This window comes from Manacus vitellinus, unplaced genomic scaffold (genome assembly GCF_001715985.3).
Source record: "Manacus vitellinus isolate BGI_N305 unplaced genomic scaffold, ASM171598v3 scaffold_10_pilon, whole genome shotgun sequence".
Taxonomy (NCBI): domain Eukaryota; kingdom Metazoa; phylum Chordata; class Aves; order Passeriformes; family Pipridae; genus Manacus; species Manacus vitellinus.
Genome location: NW_021938838.1, coordinates 15140468 through 15158349, shown reverse-complemented (window position 1 = coordinate 15158349; position 17882 = coordinate 15140468). Strand labels below are relative to the sequence as shown.

Below are 17882 nucleotides of genomic sequence, written 5' to 3'. Positions count from 1 at the left end.
GTTTTTTTATGCCCTGGAATATTTTCATGCTAAATAAAACACAGTGCTACAGAATTAGATTGTTGAACATTTACCATGGGGTCCACAAGCTGCGAGTGAACTTGCATTAAACCTCACATTAATAAAGCGCTTGATCACAAGAAGCCTGTGTGTCTAGCTCTCTGTTTGGCTCAGCCAAATGCCATTTGGCTATCAAAGACCTGTTTTGATTAGCAACTAGTGCCAAGAAGCAGGGAGAGGAGTGGCTTGCAGAAACGAGAAACGCTTCTTTTCGCAGTTAATCACCCAAAGAGGAGCAGGAGAAAACACAGAATAGCTACAGCTCAGAAGCAAATCCAAAATCAGCCCCAGGGACAACAAAACCTACCACAGGTGCCCATCCTGCCAGTCACCAGGGCTGCCAAGCTCTGCTGTGGAAAGCTCACAGCCAGGGATGGAGCTACCTGACCTAGAGCCCCTCAGTTTACAGCTTTGGAGGGACACCGTCATTAACATGCCTCAAAGGAATCGTGGAGAAAGAATGTGACAGCCAAGTCAAACCAGCAAAAACCACTGGTCAGCACAAGGGATGGTGTTATAGGAGGGCTGGCAGTTTTTTCTGTATTTCAAACAGGTTTACTGGGATATAATTGTGTGAGTGGAAGGGGGGCAGCAGACAGTGGGGTAAAGAGCACTGCACTCTCCCTGCCTGTTCCCTCACACAGCACACACTTCCAGGTTTGGCACGGGGGGAGTGGACATTTCCTCCTGTCCCATTTGTGCCCAGCCTGACCTGAGGTTTTCAACACCAGCTTTTTCTGAGGGCCCCCCATGATTCCATCCAAGGATGCCTGCTGCATCCCAAGCAGAGCTGCTATCCTCACCCACACAGCATTAGAACACAGAGCAGATGCCATTCAATCTTTTTCACGCTGCCTCCTCTGTCCAAATCCTTATGTCTGCAGGTAAGCTGTAGCCCCAAGCTGAGGAGTAATGTCAGAGGCACAGCAGAATTCAGGCAGTGCTGAGTGTGAGCTGGTCCAAGCACAAAACCAGCATGCCACAAAAACCACTGCAGCACACCAGCCACTCTCGGGGCCCAAGGACCACAACCACAGCACCTCCAGGCACCACAGGGCAGCTCCCTCCCACAGCCACTCCTCTCTGATGAATGCCTGAACTGCAGGGATAGTTTCTTGCAGAGCCTTCCTATATCCCTGTGCATCCACACAAGATCATCCACAGCCCTGGCCTAAGGCTGCTGAAATAAAACCACTCAAGCTCCAGCACAATCATCACAGATATTCCAGTCCCATCTGCCATGGGAAGTACATGAGAGAAAAATCACTGTGGCACATTCAGGACTGCTTATGTTAAACAATAACAAGGAGAGAAGCGTGTGAGAGCTGTAGCTCACACAGGGTCATGTGTCACCCCTCGAGAGCAGGGAGCAAGCAGGTCCTTCCCCAGCACCAGGAGCCCCTGTGACACACACAGATGCTCTGCTGCAGCTGCAGAGCTGTGCTGCCCACATGAAAAGCAAGTCCCCAGCAGAAGCAGGAACATTTGACCAACTGGTGGCTGAAGACACAGCGGTTGCCAACAAGAAAGACAGACCAAATGTTATTGACAGCAGAGGGTTGGAGGGGAAACCACGGAAATTCCCTGCGTCAAGGCTGCATGGCACTAACATCACCCACTACAAAGCCAAGAGAGGGGCTGCACCAACCTAAAATACATATTCTGTTAAACAAGGATGCAAAATGGATCTTTAATTTCTCTCTGGGTCAGTTTCTGATGAGTGTCTATTCTATTGGCAGTGATGTCTGACTATCCCAGGCTGCAATATTAATGTATGTTTCTTTAAGAAAATACATAGCATTTGCAATGAAATATAGAGGACATGCCATAGTGTTTCTAATTATTAAGCTAAATAGCCATGTAAAATGAGTAGAGCATATTGGCACCGATTCCTGCTGTACTGAGGCTCCTTTGTGAAATTGGTTAATTAGTATCCCCCCATCCCAAACTTCGCTTGAATAAATTTGTGGTTAGCACAAGTATGAAGAATTTTGCTTTTCTTGGATAATTTTTTCTCTCTTCCCCCTTTTTCAAAGGAAAATTCCCCATCTATTGGGACAGCAGTGTTCACTTTGGATAAAGATGACTGGCTGAAGAAGTCTCATTAGCAAAAATGAATTTTGTGTAGCAAAACAGCTGCCCATACCCTCTCTGAAAGTAATAGTCCATCACAGCATACAGGGAACCAACAGATTCTGCAGACTGTTATAAACTTGTTAATTCTTTAATAAATTAGCCACAAAAAATGTGTTAATTAACTAGTAAAAATGCTTAGGAATTCTGTGAGAAAAAAAAAAAATCATATAGACTAGAAAAGTGCATGCTGAATGATATGTAAAAAATACAGGTTTTTAACTCAATTTCTGAGACTTTTACAACAAAATACAGAGAAAGACAGATTAAATGATGTTCTGACTGCATACACTGAATAAGCCCAAAGGGAACCTCTGTATATAGTTATCAGTGGCACTGAAATCTGCTTAGGAAAGCAACAAGTCTTTTGTTCTGTTGACAACAGTTATTACAATTAATTCATTTTGTGATTGGTATTTGCACTGAGTGACAAGGTGTTATTTTACCTCAGTAAAAGTTAAAATGGTAATACCTACATGTGAAATAACACTGAGTTTGCTATCACTCACTCAAGAAAAGAAAAGACTCCCTTCAGAAATGCCTGCTCAGCCACCACTCCTGCAAACCTGAAGTGTTAGCATCAGGCTTCTCCTGTTCTTATTTCCCCAGATTTGCTTTTTTTTGCTCTTCTAAAAGTTTCTTTGGAAAGAAAAAAAAAAGTTGTCTACTTTTTTCTGGGAGACAGAACAAAGCATAAGTGAGCAGAACAAAGGGCCTCACTGCATCTGGGGGGAGATCCTGGCTGTAGATGCAGGATCTGCAGATGCAGGCTGCCTGCCCAGGGTGCCACTGCCGAGGGCAGGAGACACAGCATCCCCCAGGCTGAGTCCCACCAGCCCGACTGCAGCGCGGGCTGGCACAGCCAGGGGTGGTTCCTGGCGTTGGGGAGGTGAGGGGGACACAACCACAGACTCCCTCTAATCAGGATAGGAGAGAACCCAAGAATGAGCAGTGCCAGGGTGCTCTCCATGCCATGAGAGCCATGAGAAGGAGTGTCCTTCCTCTCTGAGACTGCAGTGCCCTGTGCTGGTGGGATGCTCTTTGACCCCTCTGACAACAGCGGACTTGCTGCAGTCCTGCTCCTTGCAGGGACACAGGAGGCATCAAGCCCCGAGCGGTCCCAGGTGGGAAGAGGAGGGTCTGCTGTCGCCAGAGGCAGGGCAAGGTGCCAGGCAGATGCTGGTGCTGCGTGAGCTGTGGAGCTCAAAGCAAAAGCTACGAGGCTTCGGGGCCACTTCCGATGCTGCTGAGACCTGCCCACCCCACGTGCCACAAGGAAGGATCTGTGCAGAGGCTGAGGGAAACCTGCAGAGCTGCACAGCACCACCAGGGAAGCTGAGACCCATTGCAGGTACCAATCTCAGACCCCACACCTGGATCCAGCCCGTCTATGGAATACCTGTACATGTCAGCAGAGGGAGGGGGCCCCTTAGCAGACCCTCAGCTGCCCACTTTTAGCACAAGGAAAACAAAACAAGGAGCAAGGAGAGTTAGATAACAGACATTTTGCCTTTTGGAGCGGGATCCAGCAAACCAAGGAAAGTTTGCAGCACTAGCAAAAGGCAAATAACCCATTAGCTATGGATATTTCAGCACGTCTCTACTTTTATTATAAGTTAGCCTCTCTAAACCATTGACTTAACAGAGAATCATTATAAATCCCCATTTTGAATTTTTTTATTAGCAGTATTTATCACCTTCTCAAAATCAATCCTATATTTTTAAATTAAAACAAATGACTACTTGTACTGCAATCAATATGAGTACATTTCCCTTTTTTAAAAGGAGAAAAAAATGGAATACAAAGAAAGTCCTCCTTTGGCTGCATCAATCCAATTTCAATATAATTCAATATTTAATAAATATAATCCTCCATGTCTGTGCAGGGAAACATCATAAAAAATGCAAAAGGTTTCCTGGTCTCAAATAACTTGTATGAAACAAAGTGTTTCCTTATTCCTTCCATAAATACTGCAGTCTTAGTGTTTTGTTCTTCCTGCTTACAGAGTTTGCTCTGATTATTTATGAAAGGTGGTTTACATATTTCATGATTAAAAATCCAAAATGCTACCTACCATCTCCAAAAAAAATTATCATTTTTATCTCTTTGTATTTCTTTGACTTGTCATTTTTAAAAGGGCAAAAAAAAAGAAAAGAAAAACCTTATATAATACCTAATTTGTACATCTGTGGTTTCCCTCTGACTTGTGTAGGCACCATATGTTTTTAATTATCATAATAGCCTTAAAGAACCTGTTCAGTGGGAAACACATATGATCCTTTTATTACTGGTTTGTAATTTAAACAGTTTTAACAGAAAAGGTCTGGCTATAAGGGACTGAGAAGCACAAAGGTCTAAAAACCCTGTTATTGACCTCTGAAAGCATGAGTTCAGATCCCACCCACCGAGGTGGGACCTGGCTCTCCCGCCTCTGACAGAGGTAATCAGTCGCATGTGAAACGGCTCTTCAGGACCTTAAAAGACATAATCTCCAATCTCAAATGACTCCACGTTTCAGTCAACCCCTGACACAATGAGACCGGGCTCTATAAACATTATCGGGCGCCCGATCTGCGCTTTCTTCTGCCTGGCAAGAGCTCACGGAGTGATGGTGCTGTAGGAGAAGCCCTGAGAATGCCAGAAGCCCAGAATTTCAGCAATTCTCATTAGTCATTGCCCTTTCAAATTCCCAGTTTTGTCCTTTATGCAAACGCAAGACTGGTGAGCACGCCAGTATCCCAGTCATTCCGAGGTAGGAATTAAATTTAACAAGTTCAATTCACTCCTGATTCTGGACATCTAAACACATAATCAGCCTGATAATGTTATTAATTACCATTCAAGTGACAACCTTTGACACTGGCATGCTCCCACACCCTCCCTACTCCAACAACTCAAACAGAAAATCATTGGCATGAAAACCCACAGTCTTACGAACCAAAATTGGAAATAACAGGCACTGAACATACAACAGGGAGTGAGCAAAATCCCCCTTTTCAGAGAGAAAGCAGAGGCTCACACAACAACTCAGTCACTTGACCCAATATGAAATCCTGCACATCTTCATCCCCAAACAGATAATTTTCACCCCAAACAAAGATCTGTGGGGAAAGACAGTGGGGAAGGGAGCCTGGCTAAAATTATACTGAGGCTGGAAGTCGTTACGGCTCCATCTCGGGAGATGGATGGTGTCCTCATTAGAACGAAGCTTTATTTAGATGGACAGACAGAATCCTTATTAGAACATTAGGCTGAAAAGTTTAAATGTCAGGAAATACAAAATTAGGATTCTGCAAATAAATGCTGACTTAGAGAAAAAAAACTTAGAGCTCCCTGTGCAGATCCCACTGGAGATACTTAGGAAAAATGCAATCACTCAGGAATGGCAATCTCCTGTGCCAATCTAACCCTTCAAAGGTTATTCTTGGAAAACTGTTTCACAAAAGCCAGAGGAGATCCCTCTTCTTGGGCAAAGTGGTTTCCACTTGTGATCTGACGCTATCAGCTCCATCCCTGGCAGCACACTGAGCCCAGAGGGAAAGGGGGAACTCGGGAGCTGCCACTTCCCACCACACATTTTAGGGTCCAGAGAAGGACATGCTGATGTTGGAATCCCATTTCCATCTGCACAGACCCCAAAACCTGTGAATCAGCCATTCTTTGCCCTTCCCTGTCTCATTTCCCGCTCCCAGGCCCTCTGCTTTCTCCGGGGAAACTCAGGTATTTTGCAGTGATGGAAACACAGCTTAATTAACTTGCATACAAAAAAGATGGTCATTGTTTTCTGTTTTACCTGAAAGCTAATGGATCTTGGGATACCAGACGTGGATGCTCAAAATCCCCTCTGGAGCCTTTCTGGTGATTTGTCGTCTCTTGGTTGCCTTTGGTGCACACGGATCTCTGCCGAGGTAATATGTGAGCTATTGCACACTAAAAGCAGATTTTTGAGAGAGGAAGTGCGTGCACACACATACACCCAACACCCACCCAGGCACCCTCCACCCCCTCATCCTGCACCTTGCTCCAATTATCCAATTATCCAATTATCCAATCCCGAGGAGGATCTTCTCATCTCCCCGGCTTCCATGGGTCAGGTAGCAAAGGCAAGGCAGGATTTGCTCCTGAGAGAGCTTTGCATGGAGTGATCCTTATCCCTCATCCCAGGGTCATGGGAAAGGGCTGTGGGTGCTGCTGTCCCCCATGCTTTGCTGGAACAGACCCAGATATGCTGATGGAAGAGCCATCTCCATCAGCCTCCCCAAGCTCCCTATTCTTTCCATATGCAGCAGTTCCCTCATGGCAGAGGGTCACCCACCTGCACGTCTTGGGCCTGTCCCTTTGGCCAGGGTCTAGGCCTCCACACTCAACTTTCTAATTGGGGCAGAAGGGGATGTTTATGGAAATAGAAATTCTGCTGGAAAATGTTAAAAAAAAAAATGATCTTCTAAATAAAGATTTTTGTCTTTGTATATTTGGGGATATTTTTTTTTTCCAGTATGAATCCAATGAAAATTGAGTTTTCCTTTCCCACAGCCTCACCCATAAATCATCAGGATGTAGTTTTCTGGTGAAAGAAAAGTGCTCAGTGTTTAGCTTACAGCATGGGGAGAAAGGCAGGGACCATCCTGGTTGCAATCACACAACCGGAGGACGATCACTGAGCAGGCAAGCCCAACCCTCGCACAGATAGGTTTGTGTACCTCTCACACCACCTGCTAAGCAAGTGACTCTGCCAGACCCCAGCAAAGGAGGGAGCACTGCCTCGCCTTTGGAAAGACACACAGGATCCATCCATCCATCTGCTGAACGATGTCTGCCACCACCAAGTACAGTCAGCCCAGAGACCCTTCATGCTACAGGTCTCCAGCAAAGCATTTCCACCTTGTCCTTTTCTTCTCCCATACATGTACGAACACAGTTCTACCTTAAGAGAAATCCCAGCTCTGGGCCTGAGAAAACTCTTTCTTTTTCTCTTTAAGGACCCTCCTTTCACAGTAAGGATCCTCCAAATTTCCAAAAAGTGGATAACAACAATACCACTGTGATCCCATCTGCACACAGCAATGGCACTGTAATGCATAGAGAATAAACCACCAAATTCCCACAGACAGCATCTGTCTTACTACAAACAATGGACCATTATCTTGTAAATAATTCTGATTAAGCTGCAGCATTTTCCCCAAACAAACAGTAGGGGAGCAGAGGGTGAGGATTTTTCTAGTGGGAGTGCCGGTTTTCTCCTTCCCCAGCACTGACACTCAGTTTTTTATTCAACTGATTGGCCCCATCCCCTCCCTGCTCTGTCCCCCATGGCTTGGTTTTCATCTTCTGACCTTATCCTGCTGTCAATCATTTTGGCAACTAAGGAGGGAGCCAACATGTTAATGGGATTCCCACCTCTATCCTTTGGGAAAGCTTTTCTGATTTGTTTTTTTCTTTTTCACCCCAATGTACAGTTATTCAATGATTAGTGAATACATCCCCGAACCCTCTCGTCATTAAACGGTTCTCCTGTCAGGGGATGGAGAAATCAGCCACGCCACTGGGTGTGTGTTGGTGCTGGTCAGAGTTTGGGGATGTCTGGTTGTGCTGGTGATGTGTCACAGTGCATTTAGCATCTGGATGAACGTGGCATGGCAGCAGACTTTGCTGGGCAAAAGCTGCCACCCTCTTCAGGCTCTCAGCAGGGAGAGCAGAGCCCGCAGTGCCAGCAGTGGAGAGCAGGGCAGGGGGCTCTCCAGCCACAGCCAGTGGGGTCCCAGCACCCCCAGGAGCACTGCACACCTCTGCACTCCTGGCACTTGAACCATCAACAGGTTTACCAGGATAATCTGAAAGGATTTCAGAGAAAACCAAGCACATTGACTGATACAGGGTTAGGTGTGCAAAGGGAAACAAACAAGACACAATTAGGGCTAAGGCAGCCTTTCTCCTAAGGTCCCCAAACTGATCTATGTGGTGGCTGAGAACTGAGGAGAGCCCCCAAAAAATCCTGAATTACATCTTTAACCTGTTCATCTCAATGCACAAACCTTTTCTTGTATGTCTCTCTTGAGAAATGTCACATCTCTGTATGTCTGAAGTGTTGGTTTTCCTTCCCTTCATCCTCTTAACTTGCCTTGTTATACATGTGAGCTGTTTGGGATCAAACACACTTCCTGGCTTGAATAAAAAAATAAATAATACAGCGCAGCAAGGACTAATCTAGGATGTGAACATTGAAAAGCAGGCAATAATAATTTTTACTTTCAGTTGTGAACTGAAGTCAATGCCATTCAAAAAAAAAATCACAAACACCACTTCAGCCACTGGACCAGTGAGTGTGAGCAGCAACACCAGGACCTGCTGAGCACCATTAGGACTGGTCACTGAGCATCACACTGACCCTGATAAGGAGGGACAGACTGTGGCAGAGAGTGTGGCAGGACCTCAGTCTTACCAAGGACCTGCTCACATGGGCACAGGACAGGAGGACCTGCAGGCTGGCAGTAGGCTGGGGAGTGAGCAGCTCACCAGACACATTGCTGAGCCATCACCTGCACCATGGCCATCACTCATCAGCTCAACCCAGCTCCATAGAGCCCTGAGATAAAAATTTATGGATTTGGTGAAAAGACATTATGGCCAAAGCATGGCAAAGCTGCTGCAGAGAGCCCCAAGCACCAATCCTGGGTAGAGACAGGGGCTAAGACAGGTTTTGATGTTGGGTTCAGGCTCACCCACGCTGCTGGGGCATGGGAGGGATGTACACACCCAACATGTATTTGCAATGTGTGTTTATTTTCATCAATACATTTTTATAGCTTGCTGGAGTTAGAGAAGGAAGCATTTGTACACTGAGGGCTTATATAATGTTCTTCATCTTCAAAGTGCTTTACAAACATTAATTAATTCATTTATCCTCACAGCACTCCTACCAGGGAGATAAGTACTATTATTTTCCATTTCATAATGGAGAATCCAAAGCGGAAAACTTATTTTTTTCCACGGTCAGTGAGTGAATCACAGGTAGACCGGCAGGAGGAGTGAGGATTGCCAGCTTCTAAATGGGATCCCGCCCCTCCCCAAATCTTTTTTAAACAACTCTTGTTCTGCCAGAGTCATGGCACATATCGGGATATGCCTTAGGTTTTTCCTTCAGTAAGAGATAATTAAGGAACAATTCCCTCTCTGATCCCCAGCATGGCATGCTATTTTCTACCCCACTGTTGCTCTGCAGCTGAACAATGGCTGTTCTATGCAGGGAACGGCGCTACAGACGCCCCGGATCAGAGGAGATCGGCTTAAAGAAACTGGCTGGGCCTGCGTCTCTCTCCACGGACAATGGGGCGGGTGAGGCGGCTTGGGTGCAAATGCCTGATGTGGGGGGGGCTTCAAGAACACCTGTTTGTAAATGGCAATGCTCTGGGCAGGGGCCTCTGCTAGCTGAAGTCACTCACATCCAGCACACCTACTTAGAAGTTTCATGTAGTAGGAAAATTGCTGTGGTTTCCAGTATTTGGTCTCGGTTTTAAGCGTAGTCTTTTCACATTGGCGTGGGAGGGATGCACAGTGCTCGTAGTTCACCTCTGTGGTGCTGCTGTTAATAAACCTCTTTTCTGTCTGCTCCTTGCCAGCAAATGTGTGGCTGCTCCAAATGGCAATAACAATTCCTGTGAGCTTGGGAGGCTCGATTTCAAGGCATCTCAAAAAACAAAATTGTGAGTGGGTCTTCCAAGGAAGTGTTCAGATCAAGGAATTTAAAGCAACACTGGGGATGAAAAACTGGGAAAAAAATTTATAATTTGTGAGAAAGACACCTGTTACAATCCTTGTTAGAGAAGACCTTGGTCACCCTGATTTTTTTCCCACTAGTTTATGTTTTCACAGTAATAAAAATGCATAAAGTCCAAACTTTCTAGGTAATTTCCTAGCTCAAAAAAGATATATTCATTAGCAAAGTATGCCATGGTTTATGCAGAAGACATGACCACGTCCTGCTGGGGAAGGGCCTGTACCTAGACGTTTCTTCAGAACAATCAGAACAATTGTTTAGTGATAAATGTTTTTTGCATATGACTCATCAACCCTTGAAAACAGGATTTCTTATATAATACAAGTGCTGACACAGCCTTCACTTCAGTAGTATGACTGCAGCTGTATAATTACAACTTTAGATTTGATGTTATGGACCTTAGGTTATGCCATTCAGACAAATGCTCCATTGTATAATGGAGATATTTTTTCCTTAGTCATATTGCCCACAGGACAATAAGGACTATATTCACAGCTCACTGCATAGAAGTTTAGGCATGTAACAGCCAGCGGTATTACACAAAATGAGATTATACCCTATGGGGGTTAAATGGATTCATAATTGCCACTTTTTGTCTTTTTTTTTTTTTTCATTTTTGCTCCTAGTTGATACTTTTTTGGAAGTGCTCTCCAAATAAAAGGAAGAACAATCTCACACTGAGTCTGGATAAATGTTACAGTTGTCTCACAAATGCTGTATTATTTCTAGCCCTTCCAAAATAATATAATTGTCCTACTGCTGAACTACAGATTTTTCTCAGTATGACACAGAACACTAAAATGTCAGGTCCTGACTCATAGTGTTTTGGTGGAATAAATAAAAAGTACCAATATGCTATTCAGAACTGACAGCATTAATGAAGATGTGACACCGGGAGCCCTAGTCATGTTCTCCTTTGGCTCCCGTTGTGTGCTCGGCGGTGCACCGAAAAATGGGCCACCTGTTATGGGCCCCATCCTGGAAACACTTACCACAGACCTGGGTGATAGCACTGGGACTGGCACGGCTCGTTGCTCGTTATCCTACGCTGGCTTTGCCTCGGGAGAATGGCACATGGGTCTGAGGAGGGAGCCTAGTCCCAGGGCGGTTATCGCGCGTTCTTTCCGTGAGAGTTCAGGACTATCTGCAGTATCGAGGGCTGTGACTTCACGTAAGGCTGGGCAAGATTAACCAAGAGAGATCACTCCCAGGCTGTATGCTCTTGTATTTCTCCACTAGGATAGACACTGAATCCCCATTGCTGACTAAGGCTGTATTTCCAGCTGTAGGGGCTGGACACAAGTATTTAGCTCACCCTGGCCAAGCACCCAGGTACTAATGCTTACACACTTAATCCACCCACATTGCTCATTTTCAACCCAGTGGCAGCCACAAAAATTGCTGTTGGATTTGAATAGTGACAGAGGAGAAGCAGGTCCGCCATTCCCAAGACATTTTCTCTGCCAGTGGAAACAAGTCTAATGCCCCCCTGATATACCTGCCTAATAATACTTGGCACCATTCTAACGCCTCAAAACATGGCATTTTCAATAAATAGCATTTACAAGGTCAACAAGAAGCTTTGCAGAGTTTGCCTCTCAAAGCATCAAGCAACTGTGGAATGCACGAGTGGTCTTTGGTCTACAAAAAGGTACAACAGTTTCTCAGAGAGTTTTTTTGAATGAATTAACAAAATGACTCAAAACTGCACTAATGGTTAACAGCTTTTTTTTTATTAGCAACACTGAGATAAGTTATTGAAGCATTTTAGTATTGTTTTACATTCCATTCAGAAGTGACCTAACTTGTAACTCCATATACATTTAAAGATATAGTTTGACACTTATTCAGAAAGCAACAATTATTAAAACTTACATACCTTCATTACCAGGAAACCTTAATATATTTTCTAATTACTTCCAACAATACTCTATTCCAAAGCACATGATAACCCACTAGAAGTTTACACATTTCACTTCAATCACAGGTTTTAAATTGTGGATGTCAGAGTGCTGTTCATTGAATTTTACTGTCTTTCTTGGTTAATATTGGAAAACCTGGCACAATATATTAAGCTAGAAATATTGCTTAAAGAATATGAAAAAAGATAACTACAGTATTTTTTCCTGCTAAAGCATTACAAAATACAGGACCATTAAAAACTCAAATAGAAATGACAATAAATAACCTTAAAAATGTTAAGAGAATTTTCACTCATACTAAAGTCCATTCCCTAAGCTTGCCAAACACATAAATAACAGAACATATTCAGGACCTCTATTTTTGTACTATTATGATGGTTTGTTATATATTGTGGATGTATTGTGTATACATATATTAATGCTTACACTTAAGGTATATATTTTTTTCTTTGCTGAAACAATTAATAAGCCTCAGGTAATTATTTATCCCTGGCACTACAGGTATCTAGATGGGTGGGAGCAAACCTCAGAAATTCCAGATATGCAATACTGAGCATAACAAGATCATCTCTGCATAAAGATATCCTAAGTTCCTTAGATTACAAAGATGAATTTGGTTATTTATTTCTGAAAGCCTGTAACATAAAATTATAATTGCTGTCAAATTAATTGTTTAAAATTGGCCTCATAATAGGTATTAATCGTACACTTAGTTTTGACTTACAAGAATGTCTAAATTGCTCGTGTTTATGAGTAGTTATAGGAAATACTATATCTCAGACACAAGAATGTATATTCCTGAACCAAAACACAAACCAGAGCATTGTCTCACTTTGGAAAGACCTGGAAACATCTCTATGCCTTGGCCTAATCCTAAATTATAATTTAAATTTGACCTGGATATGACAAAAAAAATAAGAATATATTGTTTAGGAGATGAAACTTAGAGTAAAATCATAGAGCTCTAAGCTTACATCATTATTTTGTCTCTGCAAAGAAAAGAAAAGCCTTTCTGTGCTAGGGATTTGCCTTGGTGCGGCTGGCCACTGATGTCTGAAATCAAGGCACATACCAAGGCCTCCTTTTGCAAACACAATCCCCCTTTCAGATCTGGTGCTGGGAGGGACTGAATGCCTCCAGTCTCACTGGGAATAGAAGGTACTCAGCACTTAGCTTTATCAGATATTTTAGGGGTTAATTTCCAGAAACATAAATGGAATGGGAATGTCACACCACAATATGAAAAACAGTAAGAACTTAAAAGTTTTCAACAGTAAACAAAATGGTGATACCAAACTTATCACCTGACTGATTTCTGATACAACAAAATACAATCAAATTAAATTACATGAATATAAGCAGTGAAATTTAAAGTCAAATAAACATAGGACCTGATTCTGCAATCCTTAGTCATGTAAGTAGTCCTACTCATCGAGAATGAGGGATGCAAGATTGGGCCCTTAGCTTCTGCTTAGGAAGTCAATGTTGATTCAGACAGTATCTTTTCTAGCCAAAAATATGCAGCAAAAGGAAAGTAACATAAACAAGGCTAAATGTCAACAGTGTTTGCAGACTTACAGACACCATCCATTTGTTTGTACTGAAATGACTAGCGAACCATTTGGCAAATACAATGCTATTCACAGACCAGCCCTTTTATCCAGCAACACAAACTTCACTGGATCACTGGCATTCCCAGTTAATTAAAAAAAGGAAGCAAGCCATATGAGTTTGGTTTGATATTGCCATGCAAATGGCACTGCGACATCCAGAAGTGTGTCTGAAACCCGGGCGGGGGCCGAGGTGCTGATCTCCGGTTCAGCAGAACAGTTCGTACTCTAAAAGCAGGCCTTGGACCTCCTAACTGAAACTAAGAAACCTCTTCAAAAGCACGATAATGGGGTAAAGAAAAGTCTGCTGTAAAACTTCCATATCATTTCATTCTGCCTTGAAGGAAAAGAATAGTCTGGTTACTCCTCCAACTGCAGATCAGTACAAAGAGTTACTTAAATGCATTTCACACTTTAAATGGGCAGGAGTACTACAATTTGCTGCAGTAAAATGACCTTCCATTGCCTTGTAGATGTCCTAGAGCTTCAATATATCAGGCCTTTTGCTTCTTAATACAGATTTTATAATTTAAGAGAGCTGCAATAAGGATTCAAGTGAAGCCACCACAAACAATTAAAAATCTTTTCCCGTGTTTCACATGTTGGTGGTAGTTCTGAAGGGGTTAGCATTATGATCTTTTTGGTTTTGACACCTGTGGCAATAAGCAATTTACAACAACTAAATTCACTATTTAAACATTGGGGTAGAGCACTATAATTATGTGACAATAAAGCTGTAATAATCTGCCACAATCGATCTTCCCCTTGCCCAGCCCTCTTGTCTGCGCTGCAGTTCCACATTTAGAAGGTATTTCAGAAAGTTACAATGCTGAACATTTTAATAATTCCGTGCAATGCTGAACACTTTCTGCTGCAAAGGCAACTGAAAGTGCTCAGACCTTTGCAGGATCAGAACTCCAAAGCTGCTCCTATGCATCAGAGGGGCCCTGCCCTGTTTTCATACAGTGAAAGAAGTGATAATGGGGTGGAGCCTGTGCAGGAGAAAACAGCACTAATTGCAGAGGAAAGCAAGCATGAATGGAAGCAAATTAGATTTACAGAGACAACATGGAACTAATACTTTTGGACATCATTAAGTGTGGGTTCAATAGCACTAACCCATTAAGCAGCCAGCTAACGCCCAGGACTATCTCTGGCCAATAGTTCCGTAGCCCACCAGCTCTTCCTTGAAAGCCTGAGTACTTCTCAAGGGGAAAATGTAAGTAGGGAAACTTTACCATCTTTGTGACAAAGCAGAAAAATTTAAAGGGGAGGAGAGAGAAAGGAAAGGGTCTTGTCATAAAGGGTCTTGTGCAAAAAAACCACGTTAATTAATGACTTGGAACAGGAGGCAGAATATGATTGCGACACAATTACACGTATGTGGGAAATCAAGCAGAAAAAGAGATGAGCATAAACAGAAAGGAAAACAGATCTTCCAAAACTTAAACACAAAGTAGGTCTAGAACTTCCAAGCTTAACTTATCAAATCAGCAAGGGCTGTGAAAGCAGAGTAGACAGGTGTTCAAGGCAGCTACCGAGCCATCACCTGGATATCCCATCCACGGTGGGCTACTGGTTGCCAAGCAGCAAGGAAAGGCATGGCATCTCCTTAGAAACTGTGGGGTAGCAAAGATTAAAAAGATCAACTCCTAGGTATAGTCACTTGAGACTCCAAAACCAAGCACAGTTCAGGAGTAACTCTAGAATCATTAATGCTCTTTTTTTCTTTCTTTCTGTTTGTTCCTATTCTGCTATGTAAGGAGAAACATTACAAAAATTTGTGATTCTTCTCAGTAGCATTTTGACATGAAAATTTCTTTATTATGCAGTAATTATGGTTCTTCCTAATTGTGTCTTTCATTCCTACAGCCTGAAGCATGATAGGAGCATAAATGTATTATGTGTACATCATCAATCTCTCTCATTCAACATGTAGGGAAACTGAGGACTGCTTCCCTATGTGTGGTGACTTTCCAAAACAACAACGTAAGTTAATTTCCCCTAGAAATTAAACCCTTCTTGTACCAAGATTTGTACTTAAAAACTAACCCACTATCTTAAGGTAAAATCTGCCATCTAAAAATGATCCACATGGATCACTGAAAATCCCAGCTTGTTTTTAGGCAGCCAGAAATTTAACTCAATTAGCGTGGCCAGTCAAAAGATGCAGTCTCAGTTCACTGAAGCCGAAATATTTTATTTCAATTTTATTTCCTCTGTATTCCGACTGTCTGAATGTGCAAGGACTTTTATCAAATGTATCAGTGTTCTCTCTTGAGATGTCAACAACATGCACTTCACTGGCTGTAAAAGGAATGGCAAATGCACGGAGTCTCCCCAAATACAAAGGAACACAAGAATCATGCCCTGGAATTGGATGCTGGAGGTGGGTCTCAAGTTTTCTGATCTGCCAGGTAGTAGAGGGGACAAAGGGACCATGACTTTGGTCATGAGCTTCATGCAGAAGGGAAGGCAGGCTAATAAATGAACAGGGTGCTCCTGATCGCTAATCGGCAAGCGCAGAACCATCAGGTGAGATTCCCTGCACTAACATGCACAGATGGAGTGTGATTTCACAGTATAAAATGTCACTGAGAAAATGAAAACTCCCCAAAAACACTACTTTCACGTGGGTGGTGTCCAAGCCAACCAAACAAAAAAAGAACTAGTGACATGGGGCTTGTTTATACTCATCCACTTTTGCTGTGAGATATAGAGAAAAATGAAATAATGCATTTAAGTGGTCAACCTTAATACTTATATCCTGCAAACACTCAACAGAATGTCAGTAAAGAATTTTGAAAAGGCTATTTTTGGAGGGGGGAGAAAGAAGAACTCACACTGCATTTTTGATTAAAAAATGGCTTAAAAAGTAGAACAGAGAAGCTTCTGTTGTTTCTTTTTTTCCTTCATACTTCAAGTCAAATCCATTATCACTGGGCAGAGCTTGTGAAAGGGATATGGTCTTTAAAATCATATAAACTCAAGCCATCATAAAATGTCTGTTGAATTGATTGGAAGATGAAAAAAAAACTAATGGAAGTAACATGACCTCATTTCAATAATAATATTAGAGGGTTTTTTCTGTTGTTGTTTTAAAAATCTTATGTCTGGGAAAAAGCATAAAGATATTTCATACAAAGCAACTAATCTTAGTTTTTCAATTTTTTTACTCATCTGTTTAGAGACTAATTTCTCTGCTGTATTTTTCTCCTTTTTGGTAACTGACAGTACTCCACAAATAGAGAGGATTTTACCTGCTGCAAATTAAATAATCTACTAACAATTTTCAGTGCTGATTTTGAAGAATCTGGAAATATTTCCAACTACCTAAATTGGTTCTTATAGCACTGAGACACAGAAGTTTACAAGTAAGGCCATGCAGATGCTTGGGCAGATATTGGGCTCGGTTTAAGTAATGACAAAATTGTGAAGTCAAAATGCTTTAAGGATACAAGGGAGATAAATGTTATAGTTAGAAATCAGACTTTTTTTATCAGACCACTTGGAAAAGCAGAGAGGGGCTTGAAGAAGGGCTTTGGCTTTAAGCATCTACACTGTGCTGATGAAGAGAAACAAACTTCCACTAACCTTAAGTTAACCAGGGGAACTATGCAGAAGTGCTTGCGGATTTAAGGTTTCATTTTGTTAGCCTTTAAAACTGTTGATAACATTTTCTTTTTTTAACTTGAATACATTTTATTATGTGTGTTCAGCTCTGACAATGAGTTTTCTGATTAGTTTGAAGGTTAAATGAAACGAGCATTACTGAAGTTTTTGCGTCCTTTGCTGACTCTGCTTTTTAAAGTGATACTGTTTTTCAAAGGATTTACACTCTAAAATCTCTTTCAAACAAGAACTATGCTGGCAAAATAGGAGACAAATCAAAAAAATCCTCATTCTGATTTTTTCCAGATAGATTTAACTTTCATTTTTGTAAATATGATGTATGTGATATGTGGAAGTAAAACTGCAGTTTTGTAAATTAGAGACTAATAAGGGTAAAAGGTGGTTTGTTTGTTTGGTCTGTTGTTATTTTAATTACCTGGAGGCATATTCTTAATTAGGCAAATCACAATTTGCACAACTGCTAGTTAGAATAGTGTAAATGGTCAAGGGCAACAACTATATGGGTGCCATTGAACAAAACCAGAAAATTATAATTAAATAAAAAAAGAAGGAGGGAAAGAAAAGAAAAAAAAAATCTTTTCAACACAGGTAGACACATTCCATGCACTTGGCCTTTGATTTCATTAATGTCATGGTAATTGAACACACTCCAATTCAAAGAAAGAAAGGGGGGAAAAAAAGAAAAGAGAAAGCAAGGTTTGCTTGGCAAAGCATCCAGTGTTTTTCTTGGGTTCTTACTTATATCAAAA

At 42.2% G+C, this 17882-nt stretch overlaps 1 protein-coding gene across 2 annotated transcripts in view; it reads right to left on the bottom strand.

Annotated features, from left to right (window-relative positions):
- The window catches only part of ZNF536 (zinc finger protein 536), a 241721-nt gene that overhangs the window by 98022 nt on the left and 125817 nt on the right, over positions 1–17882 (bottom strand). Inside the window, exon 6 of one of the 2 annotated variants that reach the window (XM_018086175.2) lies at positions 11680–13837. The exons of the other annotated variant lie outside the window; for it this stretch is intronic. Coding sequence (XP_017941664.1) covers positions 13824–13837 — 14 coding nt within the window. The 3' untranslated portion in view covers positions 11680–13823. Of the gene's footprint in view, positions 1–11679; positions 13838–17882 lie in introns of those variants that run through there. 2 annotated transcript variants of the gene reach the window in all.